General features: G+C 31.4%; 1 protein-coding gene across 1 annotated transcript; it reads right to left on the minus strand.

Annotated features, from left to right (window-relative positions):
• Positions 1 to 299: 299 nt before the first annotated feature.
• Positions 300 to 9,618, minus strand: LOC147071516 (uncharacterized). The gene is made up of 4 exons (XM_085948521.1): positions 9,526 to 9,618; positions 7,147 to 7,375; positions 2,150 to 2,257; positions 300 to 356 (listed from the first exon to the last, which is right to left on the minus strand). Exons 2-4 carry the CDS (start codon positions 7,354 to 7,356, stop codon positions 300 to 302), a joined length of 375 nt encoding a protein of 124 aa, XP_085804647.1. The 5' UTR covers positions 7,357 to 7,375; positions 9,526 to 9,618.
• Between the last annotated feature and the right edge of the window lie 2,736 nt (positions 9,619 to 12,354).

Raw genomic sequence — 12,354 nt, forward strand, 5'->3', positions numbered from 1 at the left:
TTATATAATATTTATTACGAAAAATCTGTTGACAAGAGCATGACAACTCTTTTCTGGAATCGTTAAAAAATTTCTCTTCCGTTTCAAGTTACAAAAGACAACTACAATACGAAAGTTCAATTATTATAATAAAATAATCGGTTTGCGATAGTCTATCAATGATAAGGATATAATAAAGATAACATGACGCGGAACACTGCGCTGGTGCACATGTCGGTATAAAGATTTCAGCAACAATGGCACTGAATCAAGATACCTTGGATTGTTCTTGTTACTAATTATGAAAAAAGACTGATGGTTTAACGTTTTTTTCCAATTAAGTCCATTTCAGGAGATGTGGAGACGCTATCTGGTGACTGTATTTAAAAAGAAATAAAAGACTATTTTGATAGTAGTTAAATTAATGAACGCCCTTCAAATTTCCGAAGAATAGATAACATAATTAATATGGGAATAATATCATAATCTTATGAAATCTATTGATACAGTTAATGAATATTTTCCATACGCATATGAATAAAAAAAATGGAAGCTTTAACAATATTACCGTTATCTAAGCAAAGCTCAGCGGTAAACGTACTAGCAAACGATACCGACGATTGTGACCTATCAGCTATCGCTCCAATACATCACGGATATTAATTGGAGTAATTGCATAAACAATGCGATTATCTATAATAAATGCTAACACACCGCACTACGTCTTATTTTGATTCCAAACGCATCTGATTAGAATCTCTAATTGAACTTTTTATCTAATTTGAGAATCTAATCGGATGCATTTGGAATCAAGTAAGACGTTATATCTGTGTCACTCAACGACATTTAACAGGTCACGGTTAATTCAGTCATAGGCGGCTATGTTACGCTAAAATATCTCGCCTAACAGTTTCCCCCCGACCACGTCCGATCCTAGTAGGATCATATGGGCCTCAACAGAGTAGAGATTTGTATTAACAGATTTTGTTTTTTACGAGGCATTGATGTCAGCCACTTGCTCAACCTATTAGGTCCATACCCTGACTCACACACAAATTGAAAAACAATACGTGTACTAGCCAGACCCAGATTCGAACCTGGGACCCATGGCGTTATAGTCCAACGCTTAAGCCGCGCGGCCACTGTGGGTGTTACAGTGGGCCTAACAGTTTACTTCCTGGGACATTAACCGCCTGAATACAACAATTATCATATTTATTACATTTTTTGAAATTGATTTTTGAGTTAAGTGATATGTTAGTAGGTAGTAGATGATAGAGCAAAAGACTTCCTGATGATGGCCGAAACAAAATTATGTACCTATTGTTATTTTCTATGAGATTTTTTAATTGGCGATAATACACAAACATTCCTGCATTTAATTGTAATATTGCTGGTCATTTGACACAATAATAATATATTAGATAGATGGTAACAAACCGGAATCGTATATTAGAGTGACATTTCCGATGAATTATTATTTGCTATTTATACAATTAAAATAATATTTTTTTTATTGAAATAATCGAGTCAGATTTTATCTGGCGTTTGCGTCAATGGATGACTGACTAAGTGAAAAACGGATATGCGGATTTTATTATTGCGGTCAGCTCCTTACCGAGTTTGCTATAATTTGACACTACGGAAAATAGATATTTAATTTGTAATTCTATATCTCTATACTTTCATGAATTGATAGTGATCATCAGATCATTGACAATATCTGGAAGAAAGCTTATAGATGATCATTTATTAATGGATTAATAAATTGGTTTGAATTGTTTATTCGGTTTATTAGGTATATATTAGGTTTAATAATAAATTTTACAAATTATTGTTCCCAAATAATTTTTTACAATAAAGTTATTAATTATTTTTGCATACCAAGTAGATATTCCTAAATAGATTAATGTCATTCTACCTGATGCTCTTGTTCATTTACTTGTAATGGTTCTGTGGTTTCGTCTTGGTCAGCCTGTTGCGAATGTGGCTGGATACTTGATATGTCTTCATCAACAGGTAAGTTTTATAATTGATTTCCTCCAGAATATTGTGCCATTACGTATGTTGGCATTGTAAATGGCTGAGCTAAATACATATTAGTCATTCCGTCCATGTCGATTAGGTCGGGGAAACAATTTGTGAATTTTTTTTCAAATAACATTTTAGCCTCATCGATGCCAGGCACTTTTTTAAGAACAATTTTACTCTCTCCGGACTCTTCTCGAGTTTTCTGGATGCAATTCGTTTCTGGTTCTCCCATTATCTCGCTTATTATCTGAAATATCAGTATATTATAACTAAACATATGTTTATATACTTGCTCGATTTCCTTTTCCTACTTAGCCTCAACTGACATATACATATAAAAAATACAAGTTTTTTTTAAATTACCAATTTAGAAATAAAATCTTTGCTACAGATACAACTTTAAAAATTCTTTAGGTACGGTCCCAATATTTAAACTCGATTTGATATAAATAAAAAGAATTTCAAGCTATACATTTATATATTTTTTTAATTTTTTTTTAAAGAAATTTTAAAAAATATATTAAAAATCTCTTTATAAACATATAGAAAACTTATTAACTAAATTTTAAGGTACTGTTCGGTTATCAGGAATACAGCGAAAAACACATTTTGAAAATACCCGATATACTGGATTATTTGTTAGTTTGGGTTAGTTTAGGTTAGGTTAGGTTAGGTTAGATTAGGTTAGGTTAGGTTAGGTTTGGTTAACCTAACAAATAATCCAGTGTATCGGCTATTTTCAAAATGTGTTTTCCGCTGTATTCCTGATAACCGAACAGTACCAATTTTAATAATAATATGAATATAAAATTATAATAATGTAATAATAAGATAGGATTCTTTAACAAATTCACATTTTATAACATTTTTTAAAAATTGTAAGTTTATCTTTGACTTAAAATAAAAAACAAATTTTTTAATGTTTTCAGATACATAATTTTATTACAATTAATACAGTTTAAATTGTAATTTAAGTATAAAAAAATCCACTAGGTGACTCTGGTCGGTATCGCTTAACTATGTTTAACAACATACTCGTACTACTGGTAGGCCCAAGTTAATATATCAAAATTTAGCCATACATTCATGATCATAGATTTTTCATTGTTATACTCTCAATGACGTCGAATATTGAGTACCTATTAAAATATATATTATTACATAAGAAAAAAAAATGAAATACTTTTAGAGTACTGGGAGTGGAGGGAGGGATTTGGACCATAGAATATTTCTCAATAAAAGTAGAGAAAACACGAGACTTGAAAATTGAAACTTCTATGTAGAGTTGGGTTTATTATAACTTTTATACAATAATATTATGGGTAGGTAGGTAATAAAAATAAGACAAATAATTTAAGCGCATAGTTTCAAAAGGCCTTTAGGATTTTAGGTAGTTTTTAGAAAAATGAGAAAAACTCATATCTATCTCTACCTTAAATCTGTGAACTTTATGTATTTATTTTTTAATTCGTTACATTCTAAAAATTTTTTGGCTTTCCATTTTAGGGGTATTTGAAAAGCACACCCAACCATTTTGGCGGGTTTTGAAATTTACGCTAATTTTTGATCATTTTATTATATATATGAATTGACGGTTTTGGCGGTTTTTAATGTTCAATCTTTGGCCATCATATAAGTAACAAAAATATCCATCAAAATACATATTATCCAACTCAAAATTTTTCAAAAACCGTTTTATGGGGATTTGAAATTAAGCACTTCAATTTAGACTACACGTAGGAGGTTGTTACAGGCTTCTGCGGGTGCAAAATATTCATATGACACTTAGATTATTTATTACTCATTGTACCTAATAATTCTTAGTAATTTATTATAATACAATGTATAAGTTTTGTTATTGTTTGCACATTAGGTATAATAAATTCTATTTTGGTGGGACCAATACCGGTACGGACGATGCTGCTAGTAGCCACCTTCATAGTTCGGGTTGCGTTTACAACTGACAAATTGTTTTAAAAAATAATATACATTGCTTCTCTCAGGCGGATTTTTACAGTTTAGATTTCGAAATATTATTGCCCGCGCATTTCAAGGTCGGGCATATTTTTTGTTCTAGATCTAAGTGGTGAAAAACTTCTAGGCAGCGTACGTTTGCAAGAAGTCAGACTAATTTCTAATGTTGTGTTCTAGATATTTATATACTGTTGTTGATTATTTGAAAGTTTCCAATGGGGAATTCTGGGATAATTTCATGGTAAGGATTTGGTAAAAATGGCTGGATAATTCAATTCAATTTTAATTAGGGAAAATCAAATACCGCTTGTTCAATACTTGTATTTTGAGAATGTGTCTTTAAGAAAGCGAATCATGAAATCTCGGAAAATAATTGAAAAGCAACGTTGTAATAAAAATGTAAACAATGTATCCGATAGTCATATTGATTTTTTTTGTGATTTCCTTGTAAGACGCTAAATACCACATACAAAAGAATTATTATGAGATGCTGGAATGACCAGAGAAGATGCAATATAATGGACCCACTGCGTGTCTATAATTTATAACTTGGGCCATGAAGCTGACATAAACTTTTCAAGTTGGCTTCAGTCACAAAGATCGTAAATGAAGTCTATTTATTGCTAAGTTTTATGTTTTAATTATTTTTATTTATGCAATTTAATTATAATCAATTTTAATTTTGCGGCAAAGAAAATTCTATAAAATAATTAACTGAAAAGGAGCCACAGGTTAAAATAGGTTTAAAAACATTGATTCTAACTACAATCGTTTAACAAAAAAAGATTATTGGCAAAAAAGTATGGAGGTAAGTAGGTAAAATGAATTAAATATTTAATCACTACTGCTATTTAGAGCTGATAATACAAAATCACTACATACCTTTGGATAGCAGTTTGAAGTAAAACTATAAATACATTATGCATTTTGCAGCATTATATACCTATTGTATATTCTGATGAACTCATATAATATAATTTTATCAAACAAGGTTGCAGGATTGTGGTGACTTCCATTGCTATTCATAAAAAAATATGCATTTATCTATTTCCGGAATCATGATAACTGATAACTAATGGTCAAGTAAGATTTATAATACAATAGATTAAAATAAATACATGCTATACTTATTGTAAACGTAATTAAAACAAAATTTCGTGAAAATAGTATGCTGCGTCAGTACTTAATAACAATTTGAATTGTCTCAGCAAAGACAAGACGGTTTTCTGTAGCAAAGTGCAACATCATGTTATAATATTATGTACAAGCTTCAGGCAGAGTTATATTTTTATTTAACAAGTAATATACAAGTATGTATATAATTTTTATTATCAGGCTTATGCAGTGGCGCACCCAGGGGGGGGGGGGGGCAAGAGGCCCTGGCACCCCCCCAAACATAAAAAATTTCAGAATGATTTAAACATTGAAATTGAAAGCCAATAAACTATACCTTAGGCTTAGACAAATAAAAGCACGGTAAAAAATGATTTTTAATTCTCCAGCACACATTTTAGAAAAATTTCTTAGATTTTAATTTCTAACACAAAAATTTCGAAACAATAGTGTCGGGTTTTTTTAGAAACCCAATCCCTAATGGAACTGCCAAAAAATTCTCGGTGTCCATCCGAATTCCGGAGTGGTGTAAGTCATGGATGCGGAGGGCTGGCTATTATACTTCGTGACGATGAACATTTTAAATTATATAATTCTGCAATATATTTTCGTATTATTATGTGTCGATACTCGACAGCTTTATTATTAAAGTAGATTTATTAAAATCGCTGATAATTCACTATATAAGTACCCTTGATTTGAAAAACGTTAATGTAGTGTTTCACACTGCCTTTAATCTTGGCGATATGTGGGGGCTCAGCCAAATATCTTAGCCTGAGGGCCCGTTTCAGGGTGTGGGGGCCATGGTGTAGGTACACCGAATGCAATAGACAAAAGACCGATAAACGAGAAATTAGGCTGTGTTGTGTTCAGTAGGTTTGTGTATAAATTAAATGGAATAATACTTTTTTGTCCATTTTCAATTAATATTTTGGAACCTCAATATTAAAAAACCAAAAATTGACGATAAACATTCGGCGAAAAGAACGACTATACCCACTACAGTCGGTGGTGGTGTAAGTCAAAAGAACATTTTTTCAGTGGAATTCGGCATAAATATTGTAGCTCTCTAGACCAAGCAGGTGGCACAGCCGATATTATTTGAGTAATGTTTTAGCATACTAGGCGCATATTTCCAGCATGGTTGCTGTTAGTCACTTCCAATCCACCAGTCGCTGATGACACGCTCAACAGTTACCGCTACTATGCCTCCAATTTAGTAAAAACTAGGAGAAACTTTATAAATATGCAGCCGTGTATTGTGGAAATATGTAAAAATAATAATATGAAGAAGAAAAAGAGCCAATGGGACTAATTTAATTTCTCCTCCTTGCCCCCCCCCAATATTAAATCCTGAGTGCGCCACTGGGCATATGTCATAAGGATAACATTTTTAAAGTCCACCTATCAAATAAATTATTTAACAAGAAATATTATACAATTATATACTGTATTATTAGGCATATGTCCATAAGGATGAAATTTTAAAAAAAAGTCCACCTATCGAATAAATTCTAGGCCAAAGAAAGGTGGATGGAGTATTATTATTACACTATCTGTGTGAGTGATCTTATCTATTGAGCTACCAATCTGTATGTGACTGATGCATATTAATCCGCGTTAATCTGAGGTGCATTACATTCTGCCAATAAGAAGGAAACCGACAATACAAATAAAATAATATTACTGACAAAATTATAAATTAAATAAGAGTTAAAATCCTGGGTTTGGTAAATTCTCATGTTTATTTTGGTTTGGACCTAGAGCGTGAACCTAATACGAGTAGGTTGAGTAAATCGCCAATATCATTTTCTCGTAAAAAAATATTAAGAAAACTTTTCGTGAGGTCCACATCGAATAATTGTATTTATGATAATATAATATTATATATTTTTAACAAATGATCGTACACAAATTATTTTTATACAACAAACAATTGTTTAATATCGAACCAGTACCACACGTCAGTTATAGATAAATACAATAAATAATAAGTAGGTAAAATTATATAAATTGTTATTATTCTGGCTGATGAGCTGGGTCATTTACTGGCTGTGTAGTCTCGCTGAGGCCAGACATTTCCGAACGTGGCTGAATTATAGCTGAAACATCTTCATCAGACAGCACGTCTTCGTCTGGAGCTCCTGCAGAATGTGTCACTGCGGAGCTTGGCGGTGCGTATGGTAAAGTATCTGTTTCCTTTGGCTCCTCTGAAATTAATGATTCTGGGATGCAATTTTTGCAGAGTTGTGCTCCCATTATTTTAACTATGACTTTTCTGAAAATGATAAATTAATATTGTAAGTAATATAATATTATATTCATTCTATAAAATGACACAATTCAATAATCTGAATATTGAATCTGGCTTAAATTTACTTATTTTTTGGAAAGCGGGATTTTTGAAAACTCAATTAATTAACTAATTAAATTTCTATCACGTTAGTACCTAATGATATTCGTCATATTTTGATTTAATTTGTGTAATAGTTTCCAAAGATACATAATACCACAAATATGTACCTACCAATGAATAAACGTTGAAAAAAATATAAATATAAAATATGAAAAGGATTTCAAGTTAACACACAGGATTTTAAGTACAAATTTATATTTTTATAAAAATCGATGTTTTTTAAAGTAAATATAAAAAATATTAAAACTAAGAATTAATCAAAAACCTCTACGACAAAATATAGAAAACTTAATAAACTAAATTTAAATAATAAATATGACCAAAAATATATGTAATAATAACGTAACCCTGGACATAAATATGTAACAAATTCAGATTTTTTTTACAATAATTGTAAGTTTATCTTTGACTTATTTTTTTTTTGTTCTTTTTAATGTTTTCAGATACATATTTATTAATTAATACAGTTGAAATTGTAAATCATCCAAAACATGTCTCAAATTGCAAGCTTCTTAAGCGTAGTTAACATCATCGCAATTAGATAAGATACATGTAGCTTAGTGGTTAGAGTACATGGGCGCGAATCCCGGGTGGTGCGCAGGTGTGCTACTGGGTGTCTTATTTTAATATAAGACCCGATTTAATTAAATTAATATTTATTAAAAAAAATCTTTAATAGTAATAGAAAATCATAAAATGTGCGTTCAATAGGTAAATAGGTATTTTCATCTTATTATTGCATATAATTTGATAGATATTTTATCATAAAATTGTGTTTTAATAAAGAGTTATCTCACAAGTGGCAGATAAGACAATTTGGAATGTTTCAAAGACATAATTAGGTATCACAGGAATGACATGGATGGCCTTAAAATCAATACATTGTAAGTACAAAGCGAGTCGATATGTAAATAGTATTTAATATTTTATTTAGAAGGAAAATTAATGGTATGTCTCTCAGTTTTAAAATAACAAAGTTGTCAATAGAAACACCCAATATGTATACTGAATGGTCAATAAACGTATCCTAATTTAAAATATTATTTTATTTGGTGATAAAATCGAAAAAAATACTGCCTACAACAAAAATTATTACTACAACTAACTTGCAATAATTTATCATAGGTAGAATATTTGAACTAATTTTATTACAGAAAACACAATACGTGTATTAATTAAGGCGCTTAGTACCAAAAAAATAAAAACTGACATTTTTATAGAAAAATGTTCTACATACCAACGCCAATAGCTTCAACTATGGTCTAAGTGCCTCAAGTAAGTCAAAAAAATACAGCAAAATATTTAAACCTGTCAACGTTGTAAGTCCGTTGGCGTGTTTTATTTTTATAATGGTGTAAGTAGCACTGCAGTGGCAACGGCATTCAATATAAAATGGCTGACGATGGTGTGTTGACACTTGCGAGTACTTAATACCTAAAATTATAAAAGCTGCCGTGATTGCTTCACACTGTGAAACCACATTTTTTAAAAGGTCTGCTTCATGCAATTTTACTGCCATGACTCAGTATTTTGTAACTACAGGCAATACTACTTTTTGGTACTTAGAGCCTTATTTAATACACGTATTCTTGTCATTTTTATGAATATATTGACGACACTGGAAATATTCACATTGTTATAGTAAAAAAACGGAAGAAAATATTATAGTAGTTTAAATATTGCCTATGATAGTAATTTTGTCGTGTCCGTTTTAATACAAAGGTTATAGGTTATTTTTATGAAACACTCAATCGAAATGCAACATGTACACATGAAGAAAAACATGTGAAATTAATACAGCTACCAGATTTAAACTCGCAACAGTTTATATAATATTATTTAGTGGAAGATATTAATTATCTAAAATAGTAACTACTGAACTGTGTGCGCAAACAAGACTGTTAAAAGAGGTGTAACAATTTATGGCAGAAAAACAAGTAATTATTAATAATGCAATGTATTGTTTTTGGAGCTTGTCTGATTTAAATAAAGCTAGTAAAAACAATACTTACCTTTGTCTGGCAGCCGCAAGAAAAACAATGAACTAATGAATAATTTAGTAGTATAAAATATGTATATTTATAAATAATATTAATGAATCAATTATTTCCTGGACATAGCTACAGGTTTGCGGTGAGTTAAATTTTTAAATGAGTTCTTATCAACTTCCTGAAGCCATGATATTGATAAGTAATATTAACTGCTACAAATATTTTTAATATCAATGCTGTAATATAAATATTATATAGGGTTTTCCATTTAGGAACAGTGATCTTGAAACCCAACTTTAGTAACTTTATCTCTATAGTCTAACCCTAACCCAGGGGTTGGCAAACTCTTGGACCAAAGTAGCCAAATATGAGTGGCACAACGGTTAAAAAAATATTCGAGAGCCATACGTATATTTTTATAAATATGATTTATTTAAATGAATTAATTACATTTTATAATTGTTTATTTATTACGTGAAGAAGATTTCCCGAATAAAACTAACGTAAATACGTAAAGTTTTTGTTGTTGAAATTATAAATATATTTTTACAGAATATGAATTACATACCGTTTTAACGCATTCCTTAAAACTAATGTGAACAATGACCTTCTTTCATTTCTTTGTGTTTCTGTGTGTTTGGTATGTAACTTATAGTTTTTAATTTCAGGCGCGACTCCAAATTTCCATCAGTTATTTGGCTTCTCTAAATGCTATTTATATTGTTCATGTTTGAAAATGATTCTTCACATACACATTATGTAGACTTGAATATGAGTTTGGAAAGCTATTCCATGTATTAAAAATCGTAATATCTACCTTATGTAGATCTTTTAGTGCGCTCCGCTTGTGTTGTGAAATTAAATTGCATTTTTCTCTCTCCAAATCCTCAATGTTGGTGGCAAGACTTACGAATTTGGAGCTCCATAACTCTTCGCTTGTTAAATCCTCCAATAAAATCGTATTTCAAAAGAGCTCATGTCAATATCAAATGGAGAAAATTTTAATTTGTCGACTTTGGCAATGGGCGGATTTAAAACAACAACAATAATACAGTGCGAAAATGATATGATGAAGTGCCATGGCCGCCGTCGTGGCGCTGCGATCTATGCCAGTATTGTAGTTCTCGAAACGGCCACGCTTCACGTTAAACTTGCCGTAAACTCCCTTTTTGCATCAACCATCATGGAGGAAAAATTAGGCTCCCGATATTGTCATTATACAATATAATACTTAAGTGTACAAATCAATGACAAAAAATAAAAATTGTGATTTTTTCAAAAGTTTTTTTAAAATTGTAAATTGGGAATTTGGCAAAGAGCCACACGCCAATATCCAAAGAGCCGAATGCAGCTCGCCATCCTCAGTTTGCCGACCCCTGCCTTAACCTAACGGGATATACTTATGTCATGTAGCGCCGTCTTCTTGGAACAACATACTTGTCCGACCTCCATATTCCTTCAAATCTAAAGAGGCCAAAAAATCACTGATCATCGAAGAGCCAGTGCAGTGCTAGTCTCATCTCAACAAAAAAATGGGCCAATAATTCTACCATAGAGTTCTTCAAAATACAATTAATATATTATTCACATACATGAGGTAAAATAACATTATTACCTTTATAATATTATATATTTGTTCACAATTCAACGAATTGTGTCTTCTGTAAGGCGATAGTGCCAACGATAAACCGTAAAAATCTATCATAAAATTTCAGAACGTTGATGAACTGTATACCGCATCTATGAGCCCTACAAATGGGGGCTGACAGGGCTCTAGCCTGGGGGCCCTTGCTTAAGAGAGGCCCGGCGTGGTGGGTTAACCAGACAAGTGAGATAAACACATATCACAAATTGACCCAAATAGTAAAAAAAAAAGTCGCCTGTGGTGTTAATTTATTTAAAAAATATTATTGTTGATAATGGTTTTAAAACATGTAGTTATGCGATGCAATTTTTGATGTATGTCGATACTCGACAATTCAATAATGCAAGTGGATTTATTAAAAATACCAAAAATCGCTAAAAACTATACAACATAAATTATGTACTCTTAATTTTACCTCGAATATCATTTGAAAAACGTTACTGTAGAGCGTATTACTGCCTTTAATCTTAGTGATAGGTAGGGGGGCCTACCAAAGATCCTGGCCTGGAGGCCCACTTCAGGATGTCTGACTATGACCGTATCATATATATCATCATCACTAGGGATCAATCCACTGCTTGAGGACGGAAAGCCTTCATAAGTTCTTTCGACTATTCGTTAACCCACCGGGTTTTAAGTCGTTTCCGCGCTTCATAGATACCTATTGACATGGGACAAGTCAGTGAACACCAGCTTCCAGCCAATGAAGCTGAGAATGATTGGTGGAAGAAACATATAGTCATAATTTGATGTTGAAAATATTTATTTATGCGATCGAGGACATTGAAAAAATCTAGGGGATGCCTTTATCCAACTGTAGCCAGTCTATTCCTATGGTCAGTTTTTAAAGTATCGTAAAAATAAAATCAAAATTGATCAAGTCATCGATCAATCCCCACGTTACGTACGATGTAAATATTAACATCTTTCAATAAGCTGTAAAACACAGTAAAATATTACAGTAATTGAAATGTGAGTATTTATAGTGTATGCATTTTTGTCTATGATAATCATCCTTTTGTCACCGAATTATAGTACTTACGTGGTCCAATATTGTGAAATATAGTGAAAGCCATGGATGGAGTAGAATTTTTACTTTTTGCAGATGATTTTAAATTATATGCACCAATTCGCAATGAGTTGGATTGTTGCATATTACAGCGAAATCTCTGTTCACTTGAAAGTTGGTCAATAAAGAATAAATT

The sequence above is a fragment of the Rhyacophila brunnea genome, unplaced genomic scaffold, assembly GCF_057557595.1.
Source record: "Rhyacophila brunnea isolate RB1 unplaced genomic scaffold, BYU_Rbru_1.0 scaffold_20, whole genome shotgun sequence".
Classification (NCBI taxonomy): domain Eukaryota; kingdom Metazoa; phylum Arthropoda; class Insecta; order Trichoptera; family Rhyacophilidae; genus Rhyacophila; species Rhyacophila brunnea.

Bases quoted from the DNA above. Each gene is read 5' to 3' on its own strand.
- LOC147071516 (XM_085948521.1), bottom strand. From the start codon at position 7,356: ATGGGAGCACAACTCTGCAAAAATTGCATCCCAGAATCATTAATTTCA. The intron at 2,258-7,146 runs GTAAATGACCCA...CTGATATTTCAG, and splicing joins TCAGCGAGACTACACAGCCA to ATAATAAGCGAGATAATGGG. The intron at 357-2,149 runs GCTAAAATGTTA...TTTTAAATACAG, and splicing joins AAGTGCCTGGCATCGATGAG to TCACCAGATAGCGTCTCCAC.